The 15,448-nt window shown below is 43.1% G+C and overlaps 1 protein-coding gene across 2 annotated transcripts in view; it reads left to right on the plus strand.

Annotated features, from left to right (window-relative positions):
- LOC111252234 (uncharacterized) overlaps positions 1–15,448 on the plus strand; it is a 62,509-nt gene that overhangs the window by 14,789 nt on the left and 32,272 nt on the right. The window contains exon 1 of one of the 2 annotated variants that reach the window (XM_086992976.1): positions 6,813–6,833. The exons of the other annotated variant lie outside the window; for it this stretch is intronic. Within the exon in view, the coding sequence (XP_086849102.1) occupies positions 6,828–6,833 (6 nt within the window). The 5' untranslated portion in view covers positions 6,813–6,827. Of the gene's footprint in view, positions 1–6,812; positions 6,834–15,448 lie in introns of those variants that run through there. 2 annotated transcript variants of the gene reach the window in all.

Genomic DNA, 15,448 nt, shown 5'->3' on the forward strand with positions numbered 1-15,448 from the left:
AGAGATTCGAGGATTCGCGGAGCATAAGGGAGTAAGGGGTAATGTAGCCGCGTCTCTCCATCAACTTCTTGTGGGTTACCTCTGCGTGAGTCACCTGGCCCCCGTGTGGGCGCCAAGCCTAGTGCCACCGCGATAGTGGATATGTATGTCGATGGTTGTGTCGCCATGCGGATATGGTTGTGAGCGGTGACTAGCGTAATGGTGGTAAGAAGAGTATTTGAAAGGGCAGCGAAGCCAGGAAGAATGATATTAAGTTTTGCCCCTCTATCTTCCTAACATTTTTCCACTCTGACTGTGTCCCATTTTCCCTATGAGGGAGTGACTGGTTCCCCTGTCTCCCTGACCCAGTACTACTCTTGGTGCTGCTCCTGCTGCATTAGCTCCAGGGGCTTACCTTACGGAAGAGGCAAAGGAAGGGCCCCACCACGGTGGTAGGCAATGCTCATTCATCGCTGCCACTAGCTGCGCTAACAAACGATGAGGAAGTGTGTATACATACCTACATATGTGCCTGCGCATGTGTGTGTGTGCCCTGTGCCCCTTACCACGCCAACGCTATGTCGAGGTACTTGGACGAAAAAGGGGGTGGGGCCTGATGACTAAGATTCGTAAGAGTCTCCTTCGAATTGGGTGGGTAGACCGATTCCTGGCGCATGTATATAGAATGGGGGGAAGGGATTGGGGCTTGAGTTGTGGTAGACTCGACCTCAACAGCCTGGGTCTGTTTGGCTATCTGCTGAGTCCCCCCTTGTCCATCTTACCTCATTGCTTTCTCACTTCGTCAGAAGCAGCATGTCTGCTTTGTCGCCGGTGCGACAATGTCCATAGCAGGCAGCTGAACAATCATGTAATGCGATGCATGCAAGATACAATAGCGCAATGTGGCAAACATAAGCACAATTTTGAAACACAACAGTGCGGTCCTAGGCTGAGTTGAAAATCGTAGTAGCTTTTTAAGTCTACGTATACGCAATGGCAAATAGTTACACACATATTGATTCTTTTTCATTTTCCCCATTTGGTTAAGTCGCATAATTACTTACAAGACGGCCTCTTGTAGGTTTTTATGTTTACCACCGAGCTTGAGGTTATGGCAGTAAAATAACCTTTGCGCAGTGCGTAGAACTTTTAAGTACTGCTGAAAAATATGACACTAACTTTAAATGAATTCAATAAAATGTCCATAAATTCTAAAAGAGTGTATCTTCATATTCCCTTCGGTAAAACCTTTTATCAAACGGGATGCTCCAACAAATGCCTTTCCTGAGTAATTTTAGCTCTGGTTAGTTCCATACCTAAAACTGTGAGAAAATTTCTCTGCCCGAACATTGTCAAGTTTAACTCCATATTAATAGTTTACTTAACAAACGAGTTATAGCGCACATATAGTTGGAGCTTTTCCGATAGAAAAACGAGGTGTTATCTTTTTGTTACTAATTCTTTCCGGCAATATTTTGCTTATACCAAATAAAACATAAGCCAAATTATATTTAGGATGACAGATATGACGTACGTAAATTTAAGAAATTGTCTATACCCGGTCTCCGAAAAGTATTATGCATTTCTAAGTGTCCCAGCCAAACATGTTACCCATTGAGCTGATACCAGGCATTGCAACGCTGTTGGTGATTGGCAACAGTTATCGCAATCAGCGGTAACTATCTGCCTTCTTGCACGACCGTCTATTCCCGCATTAGGTACTCTGTGTCGATATGCAATGTAAAACAACAGTGTATTGATGTTTCGACATCCCATGCAGAATATTCCATGATGACGCATTTGTAATCTGTTGGTTGCCCTCGTCGTGGCCAATATTATTTGCAAACAGAAAAAGTAAACATTTTCAACCACATCATGTGTTTAGCTGAAACACATGATGTGGTTGAAAATGTTTACTTTACGATCCATTCGTTGACCCTAAACCTTTTCGGTGTTGGCAACCTTTAGGTGTTCAGGCTATAAAATCAAAGGACACTCATTCCGTAGACGCTTCCCCTAATTCTAAAGTACACAGAAGAACGTTTGATATATGGGCCAACACAATCGTAGAGGCCAGACTTCCGCATCTCGTGTATATAAAGATACTCGCTGATTCCTTCGAGGTGAACTGAATGAGCAGACGCGTGAAAAGATCGCCCTTGTGATTGCAGGTCGCATTGACGACGTTAGGCCACTGGCACTGATGTTCGGCTTGTTTAAAGAATGTTAGTTTGGCTTTTTACCTAATAAACCTCGAGCTAACGAATAACCAGAGACGCCATCTGTCCCATGATTTCCCAGCTTGCCTGATTCTGCTCACAAGGAGTGATTTCTACAGAGGCACGCTGACGAAGCGCATAATCCACTTGTCAACCGAATAGCAATGGCTCGACTTGAATTGAGATTGCTCGGTCCCTAAACAACTTTCACGACGCTGATAACGTCATGAGCAACTGGAGGTATCGATAGCCGCGCCCACAGATGGACCCATTCGACCACTGGCAAACATCGGTCTCAATTATAGCACATGGTCGGCTGGGGTCATGCATGCCGTACACCACCTTAAGCGAAAGTTACTTATGTACACTAGTATGTATCAGCCTAGTTTTAAATATCCACACGACCCGCGCAAGCGCTTTCCAGCGCCAGACTACCTTATCGGCAAGTTCCCCAGACTACCTTATCGGCAAGTTCCAATAAGTCTAGCTCGTTGACTCGATTAACAACTGCTAATTAACCGACGTTTGAAGAATTCACTTCAACCCCACCATTGCCGCCAAGGCGAGAAAAGAAGCCCAACTTTTGACGACTTCTTAATTTTACATTTATCTATCGTATTCGGCCCTAATACTTACCTAGTGATTTCTCAGCACTGTCGAAGGTTACCAGAATACAGTGGCATTTTCTGGGAATGACGGCAAGCGCAATGGAATTTGCGAAACAACGCCGATAACAAGTCAACGAAGAGGGGGGCGTCAAGTTACGAAAAAGCCAAGTAAATCATTGCTGGACGCTGTTTCAGACTGGGTCATAAAACACTTGAAGAAACATGGTCCCGTTTTGGCCACTTCATGTTCTATGTCGACATGAAACAGGGTTTAATGCTGTATTTTTCGATGGTACACGAAGGCTTATCAGCATGACTTAATCAAGGGCCTAATGTTTAAGGTTATGAAATTGCAGTGGTAGCGAAACTTGAAAAAGTGACGTAAAGGCGCTTGTAGCGCTGTCTTGCCACAACACGCTCAACCGTTTTAGAGGCACATTGAAGAAGCCGCTCTGATGCAGGAATGTTATAGGTATTATGTATTGATCCTTCTACTGATATTGACCACATAGATGGTTATGTGGGACAAAGCTTCGGTTGTGTTGAAAACATGTTCAATAATAGCTCGGTCCCGCTTGCCAATACATGTCTGCTCAGATAGCCTTATCCGTAAGGCGGCACTAGCTAATTTGACAGCTTGTTCATACTGAAACTGATACATACGAGTGGATACATAATATTACAGGAGCAACTGCCAGGTCAAATGGCAGTCGCTGACGTTTAATCCCCTCGTACGTCCGACACGTTAGCTTAACAAGAACAGAAACACAATGTGTTTATATTCTCATAAGAGCGTAAAACTTCGAAATCCGAATATTAAACGACGAAAGGAGTCTAGATTTATTTCCAGGATCACTACAAAAGTCATAAATACTTTCAGTTATAGATTCATTTCTTATATATGTGGTGTTGGCGTCGTGCCACCGACGTTTCGTTGGAGGTGAATGGAGCCACCAGATATTAGGACAACGTTTTTCCTTTAGGAGATTTTAGCTGAAAAGCAAACATATATTCAAAGGCTACACACCTCATTCAATCGAAGTGTCATCTAGGGTATTCACGGTATCTTGGGTAGTTATTGTATAGTTGTATAGTTTATAAAATCGTTGATTCTTTCGCATGAGTCATTTTGTTACACTTCGTTTACTTCATCACACACATATATCAGTGATTTAATGGCTGGGCGTCAATCGTTTCTCCGGGAGCCTCAGTCAAAAATTTTGCGCCATCCCAAACATCCCCCCGACGGTCTATATAAGCACCGCACATATAAGCCATATTGGCTCTTCGATATAGTTTATGCGCCTCACAGGTCAGTATAAATGTGAAATAATTTTGATGTTTTTATCTCTATAGGTGGCGCAAATCAATGATATTGCAGGTTTATACGTAAAAATTAGCTAGGACATGAAACACTATCCTTTTTTTCAAGTATCAAACTAAATTGCTCAGAGCTTGGAAAAACCTTATCAAATACGTTACATCATATCTGGATTCGACCGGGATTCATTGGTTTCCTTGTTCAGCTCTTTTAGATCCTATTTTAGCAGAATACCATTTCTGTTGGCATATTCAATCTGGAATGGTAAGCACTACACAATGTTCTTTTCTCTTAGCATTCAGTCATAGGTGATCAGCTTGCATTCCAAGTCATACGTGTTTCTGGAAATCATATTCTATGCTTAACCCGGGTGTACTGACACAGTTTGCAATTGCGTATTTCTTAAATTTATGTAACGCTTTACTAATCCTATTTACGCCTCGATAGATCCCGAACTCCTTGGGATCAGATGCAATGGCGGGCAATACGGAAATGAGGTTACACATAGCATAAGAATAATAATGATCCTAATGGCCGCCAATCGGCCTTTCAAAATCTAACTAGTGGCCTAATAAACGCGCTTATGCCAAACCCGATACGACGTAACAGCTCGTATACGCATTACGTTTCAATGGCAAGAATTTTCAAATAAGGTGTGGAGCATTCCGATAGCAACAGCCATCTAAATAGTAGTACAAACAGACATCACGCACTTCCTAGCCAGCCACTCGGGGCCAACGAAGCTCCTTTTTATCCATAGCTGTCAACGAAAGCCAGTATTCTCTGAGGTTCTCTCTACGATAAACGAGCAATGCTTAACGCCTCCAGTTGACTCGTTAGAAGGAAACAGCTATAACGCTCGATTTTTTTCTCCTACTAACTAGAGTCCTGCTGTTTGCTGACATAATGAGACACGTCTTGTCATCTGAAACACGAATGCTATACTATCTCGTATTTCCGCCGTTTCAGTACTACCAGAGTGGTCTGAGCTCATCCACAAAACTATATTTAGCTTTCAGCAGACAATGCATAGTACAGCTGGTAAAAAGAGATCGGTAGATAGATGATCTACGTTGAAATGAATGCGAGTATACTCGTTAACTCCTACCCATATCGTACATTCAAAAATTGCGGCTTTACCTTGCCTTTGCTCAAGCCTTTCCGACTTTATGCCTCTTCGTTCACAGCAGAGCATGCCGAATTTAATCGGTCATTTTCGTAGCGACAGCTACTGACGTTCTTGGAGAGAAAAAGCCATCTATATATATATACGCCGAGGGGGTCTTACTGTGTTACGAATCGCTCCGATAGAGGTCGCTCGTCTCCGCGTTGGTTGGCTGCGAATAGAAATGGTTGCGAGCGTCGCGAGTGAGTATTTCTACGTGACTTATAAACTTCAAGTTCAAACGGTACCAGTTTGCTTTTCAATTTTCGTTGTTCATTTGTTTTCACCCTAAAACATAATCCCACTTCTGGCATTAATATTTGGCTAAATGCTACATGTTGAACAAGATAGTGCGGGCTGTTGTTCAAGCAAAGTCTGAACTATTATCACAAGTACGAGTGCCATAACCTGCGTGCGTAGAACGAGGCACGCCCTACATTGGTATCATGTTATGCACGTGCTTAGCCCTTTCCCCCGAAGCCAGAGACTTATATGTGCGTTCGACTTCGGAACACTTAACCCTTATAATAATTTTAATAGTAATAAATTGTTTCTTCTATAACGTATACGCGTTCATACTATTTAACGTTTCGTTGTGATGTAACATGATTCACAGTAATTAGATCCAAGCGGGCAGTCTGTCGGCCGATCACTATATAGTATGATAATACCGTAGCACGACAGAAAGAGGGAATGATACGTCGTTTTTTTTCTCTCCTCAAGTAATCTGTCTAAGGACAGAGATAATTCTGTACTCCTTGCTAGCCAACTTTCATAACAGAAACGTATACGGTTCCATATATACTAAGCGTTTCTCAGCGACGGCAGAAGTCACAATGGACTTGTTTCGTAATTCATAGACAAATACATAAACTGAATGTAACAAACACACAACACTTGGCAATAGCTCAAATAGATGAGCTGCTATATTATTATTATACGACGATAGCAGCGACCATCTTGACCGCTACTGGCTTGTCAACAAGTAAAGACGTTTCAACTGAAACGATCACAATCGTTTTTAGATCATTTACGTTATAGTTGCGGGCTATGTGTGCGTGTGTTTGTAATTATAGGATTATGCGAGGGTGAATGCAAGTCGATCTACGCTTACGATTTGCGATTGACGTTCGTGGATACATTGGATTTTACTGTCTCACCAATGTCACTCTACTCTATCGCTCGAAAATGGAAAGTGGTATCGTTTTGCCTGTGTGTGTGTGTGTTTGTTTGTTTGTTTCTTCGTCTAGGAAGGCTACTAAACGAAGCTATAAAAAAGCTTCTCAGCAAGTTTCGCTGACTGAGTTCACTAGCAAACGAACAGATTACTACCAACCTGCTAATTCGAATGCAGCCCTCATCATCGGATCTGCTTCTCGTGCAGATTCTGCGGCTGATGGAAACATCGGTGCTTTATCAACAGTGCTTCGTGCCAAGGAGGGCGCGTTCTGTTACGCAAACCCGTTCATTACTTTGGCGACCGTTCTGTTACTCTAAAAGTACGCAGCAGCTGCAACGACTACCGCAACAAATATATGCAGGTAGATAAATAGACGTCTGTAACATCTGCGGATGACCTAGCTACTGTGGCGGTGATAGTGACCACTAGAAAAATAGGTAGGGCAATAACATGAAACGCGATAAAATGGAACAGAAAAATAAATGCCGTTAAATGCTAGCAGCCCCAGTAACAGAGATTTGTCACTGGATGGCGAACTGCCATCCCACGGTAAAAACTTCCAACGTCATCTAGGAAGCATTTAGACGTTCGTTACCGCTATTGCCGAATCTCCATCCTTGGTTTCCCCCCAGTAGCGGCAACTGCTTCGTTGTCGTTATTGTTATCGTTTAATAATACTTCGCTTTATCTAGCTCAAATTGAAATTGCTTCACTCGCAATTGAGAGACAATTACCAAATCAAAGGATCTCGATGTGATCACGCCGGTGAATGGCGGGTATGGACAGAACAGATCTTCTAGAGCGTGGTGTTGATCTTTCGACGTAGACGCATCACGAGCCGCTGAACCAAAGAATTGCTATAGAAGCGGCAGGTCACCAGCGCCTTTTGGCCTAACGGCCGCGCCCGCCCTCTTTATATTGCGTTTGTTGCAATCTATCAGCCAACTAAACGGTGGTCCGCTTACCCTGGAACGCGTGAGATGATCAGGGTGCCTGCTCGATGAAGGCAGCACCTCTACCGAAGCGCCACATGACATTGCTACGGCGCAATTTTCAAATAATGCCCACATCGGCCGAATCGTTTCCATTTGTCAAAATCCGTTAGAATCGCAATCGTGGCCGTATGTTAATGGGCCCTTATGTGGAGCCTCTCTGTTGTGAGTGCAGCGCGTTGTTCGTTTTGTGCTTGAACATATATTACTAATTACATGACTCAACCGATTTCTAACATTCGTATCTCTTCTTTTTCAGTATTGAACCTTTTTTTATTCTCCGATCGTGCTATGCTTTCTAGGATTTACTCGTATTTCCGTGCACTATCGCATAATATTAATGGCTAGAATTACTTTGATTCGATACGATTGTCCGCGTTGCCACCAGTAGTCAAGAGGGCAGATTAATCATGTGACATTTTGCTATATTGACACAAATTACTAGTCGAAGGTGGCCGAAGACGAGGTGCGGGGCACAACGTGCTTGTGCTTCTAACAACCAAAAGAAGTGATCGCGTTTTTCAGTCTGCATACCACAGCCGATAAATACAAGGTCTTCATGCGCTCTTTCCGGCTTGTCTTTTGCTTGTTCTGCTTCTTGTAGCTAGCTGATCGATGTCAATTCTAACACGCACCTGCCCCTTCCCACATCCCGGTACGTGCACATGCTCCGCCGTGCAGTCCAATCGAGCGGTCTGCCGTGGTTATACTCAGCCGGTAGCGGTAGTAGTTTTTGTCGCTACACCGCCGCTGCCTACGATGGCCATGAACAGTAGCTGCAGTGGCTGTAAGTGTAAGAGGGCGCCGCGTAAATGGCAGCGGCAGTGGAGGCGAAGTGGGTTCAGTCATCCATCCTACTACGGTACTAATCATTTGTTGTCCATGAGCTTTTGTTGTTTAGTATACTGCCGCTGTTGTTGCGATGATGATGATGATGATAGTTTATGTTGACAGATAGGCGTTTGAGTTGCTTCCTCGTTCAAGATCCGCAACGGATACATAGCACTGATGCAGTTACCGAGTAGATTTCCATCTGTTAAGTCTGTTAGAACGATGATGTTCAATCACGATCATGCCGTGATAGCCGGTAGCAAATAGCTTAATCATTGTAATGCTTTTTCGGCCTCACTTCGGTGTTTCGCATCAGCCAGAGAGCAAAAGAAATCGCTGATTTAACCTCAATTTTCGACACATGCGGTGGTCTAACTGCGGAGACGTTCGTTCTTCCCAAAGGGGACGCACGCAGATAAAACATCACTAATATAAAATGCTATTACTATAAGTAGTAACTGTCTGTTCTACTGTGTTTGTAGTGCAAGGAAATTCGCGGGATAGCAAAATTCAATTCATTTCATAGCCTCGTAGTAGAATAGAGCGAAATCATTCATTGACCCATCTCTATCATGTCCCTGAATGGAAAATGCTATGTAAGAATATGGCGTAATTTTTGCTTTTTCTTCATTCGCGAGTCATTAGCACGCTGTTGTTTTTCTTTGTTGCAACCAAGGACTTTGCACAAATAGTACGAGCCTGCACTAAGAAGCTGCAGGACAAGAGCAAAGGCTGAGCCCCCTCTCGGAAACAGTACGCGGAGTGAAAGATCACTGTCCAATTTTAATGGTCCTGTCACCAAACGTCTGACAGACGCTAAAGGTATCGAACAGTGAGAGCTTCGGGTAGCGTTCGTTACCTTGCGCGGACCTGGCAGCGACCACTTGACCCCCTGCGTCTGTCTCTTTTGCGAATAACATCGAGAGCGGGTCGTCAAGCGGAGGCCGGAGCTACTCATTCTGCTCAACAACGACCCGCGGCCTGCGGTTGGGTTGCAAGAACAGTGCGCGACGTGTATGCAGTGCGCAGCGCATAGAGGACCTCGGACTATAACGCGTTAGGCTATTCTCAAGTTGTTGCAGGAAGATAGTAATACCTCACTGCTCTGTAGAGATAACATAAGCTGGCAGTGAGTCAGTTTAAGTTTGATCCAACCAAAAGCGGTAAACACTAATCGGTCATTGGGTTGTCTATGTGGCATTAGTCTTAGGGAACGACTCATAGTGATGACGTCTGTTCGCACCAACAGAAAAGGTCCCTAGCTTTCTGCTTCTTCATAGTATGTCAACGGCGGATCAGCTGTTTCACAGAAAGCAGGCAAGCGCTTACCAGCTGGAAGAAAAATGATATTGCTAGATAAAAAAAACGGAAGGCATAGAAACTTGACAAAGATGTCAAGCTACTAGATGGAGATGGCAAGATAAGCACGCAGAAAAAAAAACTTAAACATCAGCCTAGCTGAGCATGCATGAACTAAAGAGAGGATGCTTATTTTTAGTCGTTTTTTTTTGTTTAGAATGACCTTAGAACGGCCTAAGGTAAGCATACTGTCAAAAGCTTGGCCTAGTACAAAATACTTGTGCACGGTTGATGTGCCATAGCACGGTACGCAGATGAGTAATTCTGATATATATACATATACCATCAGCCAACTCGGTCATGGCCATTTCCGACTGCTCAAGTATGAGTCACTTACCTATAGCCGAGAGTGCTGCTCCCAAATCAATTTGTCCTCAACACTTCGCGTTCATACCCTGCACACACTCATACAGGCTTTTAGCTGAGGCACCGCAGGAAGAAACAAAAGCAGAGTATCGCTAAAACTGTGTGTGCGCGACTATGCACGCTGTGTGCGTGTACATGTGTATGTATAAACATCCGCTTAGTGGAAAAATTGTCGAGGTTGCCATTACTATTAGTTGGAATATAGGTATAGCCTTGAACGGTAAATTCGGCCATGAGATCATCGCAATGATCATAGCGACTCCTAATGCTTTAGAATCCAATAAAACACTCTGTAGGGTCTCAGTAGGTTAACAAGCGCCGTGAATAGGTGACTTCGATGTTAAATCGTTGTTAGCTAGTTAAGCTACGACGTAAGCTACTTTTCGGGCTAGCGAGGAAAGGAAAACTGGTCAGCTAAAGAAAACCAAACTGGGGCAGTCACACGCGAACTACTATTATTGTTTTTATCTAGTATCGTGTCGCCTTTTTTGATCATTGAAAACTGAATTGAGAAGTGAAGAAGCTGTGATCGTTTTAGTTTATGTATAGCTCTCACACCCTTCGCCGATGAATTACACGTTCAAGGGTTAAAAACGAATTGGACCGTCCACGGAAAATTCGTTTTAGGCTGTTTCAAGGACGGAAAATAGTTCACCTACTGATAGTGAAGAGACTATAAAAGATACGAAGTCAAATTACAAAGCGTATACATGTTCGTTTTGTTGTTTACATGGCTCATCTTGACAATCACCTGGTATGTTGACTGCTTAAACGAATTCATAATTGCGGCCAAGCCAAATCAGCTATGGTAGGTCCACTGTAAACTGATTTCTCTTATAATAGTAATGAAATAAGTAATAGTATGATACGTCTAAGGTTCCGGCCAAATCTTATTCTGCCTCTTTTACAATTGTCGTTCTACCCTGAGTGAGTGAATCTGGTGAGGTATCACGAAGTCGTTGCGTTATATATGATTCGTCATATATAGGAACGGATTCCTCAGCACGAGCGACCGGCTCTCCGACAAAATTCTCAAGCCATATTGGTGTCCCTTTTAAACTGGCGCATCTATCCGGCTGTTAGACAATCATCTTTGCTACAATTTACGCCGTCTCTGGGAAATTATGTGTGTTTTATGAAAGTTATCATTTTCGTCAGTGTTACATTAGCCGATGGAGCCAAGTATATATACCCAGTGGATCTATACTGGATATAGGTAGGCTTTATGCGCAAATCACTGGGAATCTTCAACATGACAATTTGTTCCCGGTTGACCCCGAGCTACCACGTCATAACAATCAAGCATCGCAAAATAGTAGTAATTCAGAAGCATTATGTCTCCGATGAATCATATACTCGCACAAGCTATTCGTGGTGTTAGGATTGCCTGGGCAAAGAAGCAGCTCGGTTGAATCTATTCAAGCATCTGGTCGCAACTCTGAGTTTGACTGAACTAACCGAGTGATTCATCCCTGGGCCGGATTGTCATCATAGTGATGTACATGTAATCCTTGCGTACACACATGGTCATTATTTATCCATGGTTTTCAAATACACTGGACAAGACTACTAAACCTTATACGTATTTATTCATGTGGCGTATTCGTATGGCGTTTAAGATAAGCGCTGCCCTATTTTTATTAATTTGTAACGAAAAATGTTACGGTCCCCCATTACGTTCGTGTCATGAAGAGAGCGCCATATGTGTATTAGGGTTTGAATTATAAATAATGTAGTTGAACATCGACCTGTTGCATCTAAGGTACATGGTTCGAATCCTATTATCTTCATAGTTAAACCTTTTGTCCCTTTTTAAATCGTTCGACTATTACCTTACATACGTACGTTCGAAGTACGCTAAATTAACTACTGCAATGTTTACGAATAGCTTCCTGGCATTTTACTTTTGCTAGCGTTATCCATAATAACCTCATCCTGATCGTGTTTACTGTGGGCGCCGCGCCGTATAAAACATCTATAAATTGCTAAAAAAAATAGCTCCTCTGTCTGAATTAATTGGAACTGCATGAGATACACCCACACCTAAAAGAAGCCCGCGCGTCCACTTCAGGGGGCTCAGTTCATGACAAGACAGCTCAACGGTGTCCCGACCCCATAAGTAGCGCTCGCAGTCTCCGCGCAGCATTTTTACCGCGCTCAGAGCTGCGACTGAAACGCTGCCTCCAGCGATTCTGAAAGAGGGGATTTTGGGGCGGAGTTAAGGGACCCTGGAGAGGGGTTCAGGCGAAGGGAGAGCCACGAGACACGGAGGTTGTAGCTGAGCTATTGTAGCCGCCGAAAGTAGCGGCTGCGTCGCCATTTCTGCTAGCGGTTTGACAACCACTCACTGAAGCTGTTAGGAGCTGGCTTACTCAGAGATTACTCACTCCTGTGACTGGTCTCTAAGTCTATCTGGTCTTCTCTCCGTCTGTTCCGCACGCACACCGGTCCTTGGAGCGCGCTTGGAGCACTAGCGCCGGTGCTGATTTTGGTACCTCTTCGCACCGCACGAGAAACGACTATTCGGATGGCATATAGTTTAATGGCTGAATGTGAGTGAGTCAGAGGGCCCATCCGTGATGAAATAAGAAAGAACAAGGAAACGCTGCGACCACTGGCCTCCTCCCTACTCGAAAGAGTGCACGCATATCCCTCACACCGTTATACCCCCCTTGTTCTACCGCTAAATTTTCCTAACCATTTGTCTGACTTGAGTGCGAGGTGTGCGCGAGAGTGTCGTACAGTGTCAAGACGTTTTGTCGGGATTTGAAGCTCCTTATTGTCAGTAACAGGGGTACGCGAGAAGGTCGCAGTGACGACTTTCAGGTCACTTGAAGCTGTCCGAAAGAGAGGAAGAACCGTTGATCGTTCCCGTGCTTATTTATAGAACTTTTTAAGATGTAGTCGGATATATTTTTTCGAGCTTCACCCGCAAATATTTCGAAATTAGGCAAACATTAGTCAGGGTTGCGTGACCGCTATGTGAACAGCCTGCATAATGCCATAAAAAGAGCTCTGAATGCAACAGTTATTTCTTTCGGAGGCAATTTATATGATTTTGTTTGAAATAAATCAGATAAATAAATGTTTGAATATTCGATAGTCGTTCATTTTGATCAAGCGTGGATTCTTTTTTTGACACCTGAGATATTCCAGTAGGCGTCTCTGACAGGATCTAATAATACAGTTCGAACATATTGATTCCCTATTTACGACCGCCTTTTTGTATAAGTGAATCACTGCCACTTGATGAAAAATGGCGCTCAGCTGATAACAGTATGAGTAATTGTGTACTATTCATACTGTTATCAGTTGAAAAATCATGAAAATGGTTTTATTTCGATCATTGGTAAAGTTCAAGTTTACCCTATCTATTCAAATGTAGCCGGTGAACGCAATATAATGCATGTAGGACCGTAGCAACTACGATAAGACGTAAGAAGGAAAACACAATATAAATATTGATCAATTCGTGACGCATATAAATCATGCGGGTTATGATTTTGTCAATAATATGCCGCACGAGCGGCACTTGTTTATTTTCGTGTACGGATTATAAATCTGGTACAAAGTCATGATGGTCCGAAACATACAGACTCGAACTCCTGCATATCTAAAGATTTACTCTCAAAGTTTTAGCTTAGCGATCTTTCAGGTTTTTTTTGCAGGCTAGTCTGGAAACCTACGTGATGCACACTTGCCATGAATCTATATACAATACATTAACTGTAAAAGCTAATCTCTTATTATAAATGCTTATTATAAAGAACTGCAGATTTCCTGGAAAAGCGGCGGCTAAGGGAATTTGCGATGTATCAGCAGTCACAAGGTAAAAGGAAAAATTAGTAAAGGAAATAATTTCTTCGGCATCACATGTTCAAAAAATGTATCAAAATCACAAAACATGGTTAAGGAAATGCGATGTAGCACCCATTTGTAAAGAGAATCTTTCGGCGTATACGCGCTTGACCAAAAGCATTTAATAGCTGTTAAATGCTTTTTAGTTTTAATGATACCACGTTATATCCTTATGAGCCATTAGAATCTCGTCTTTTTTAAAAAAATATCTTTAGCGTGAAACGCATCTGAGATCGGGTTATAGTGGATGCAAATTCAATGTAAGCCAGTCTGTCACAAAAGTAGATGGGAGTTCACCGGATGCGACCGACCCGAGTGGGTGATAAGAAGAACGTATGATAGCTTCGACCGCGAATACTCTGCAATGATTCAGTAGTAAACTTTGCTGGTAACAGATCTGGACATAGGCGCATGTGACTGACCCTCAGGCATAATGGTCATTAAAGTAGGTCGTGGTACGACAAGCCGCATCAGCCATACGGTTGCAGAAGCTCAAAAGAAGACAGAATTGGGATCGGTTCCCTAATATGTGTAGCGATGGTCCTGATGACACTTTATCTGTTATACTGCTTGTTGACGCTTTGTCTGGTTGAAGAATGAATTGATCACCATTTTTTAATTGAACTAACTCGATTATCCTATAAATTTATGCAGTTGTTACTCTATGTGGTTTTCTGTGGTCAGAAAAGGTATTTAAAGCAAAGGCTCTTTCGGCACTGCTGGCGACCTGAATAGGACGCTATCTTACAAGTCACTCTTTTGAGGACAATACCGAGTACGTCACTATCCGAAAAGGATGTCAAAATAACCGATCTGAGCTGTTCCACAACTATGTGGTGCAGACTGTACATCGTTAAGTGGCGAAGCGCTGCATTAACACAACAAACCAATGCACTTTACCCTTTTACCTACAACATATATCCACATCAACATATTTATAGTTCTCACTTACTAAACAAAGCGTACTCTTCCCTCGGAAACGCCTCCCGCCTCGACATTTTCCTTACCCTCTGTCCGACTGAGAGAAAGAAAAAGATGACTCATCACTTGAAGGTGCGCACACTCGTGGGTAGAAATTGGATCCGAATAAGTATTGCCCTACCATAATTTTTCATTGTTGTTATTGCTACCGCGGTTTTGAAAACGTGGACGGCCAACGCGAACAGTTACGCAATGCTGTCTCTCACGTCAAACGTGTAGATTGCTACTCCTCTAATGTTTCACAAAGGCAGTCCACCTTCGTTTTTAATGGCGACCATCTTGATGGCATCGATCTCTATTCTTAAAATGAACAACGGTGAGCAATAAACGGCATTGCCGTAAGTGAAGCAGACAGCAAACGCTCTATGAAGAAGTGTTTGTTGATAACGGAACTGGTTCCACAACTGGATGAACCCCAAATGTTCCGGGATAGGCCCCGCAGAAGTAGCACTATGTTCTGGCCTACAATATCGGCAGCATCCATCTGTTTGGCATACTTGTGGCAACTAAGAGGAGTCTATTTCCGGCTGCTGACGTTACGGCTGGCCGTAATAGCAAGCACAATGCTTACTTTACATATATATATATA

The sequence above is a fragment of the Varroa destructor genome, unplaced genomic scaffold (assembly GCF_002443255.2).
Source record: "Varroa destructor unplaced genomic scaffold, Vdes_3.0 BEIS01000006.1, whole genome shotgun sequence".
Lineage (NCBI taxonomy): Eukaryota > Metazoa > Arthropoda > Arachnida > Mesostigmata > Varroidae > Varroa > Varroa destructor.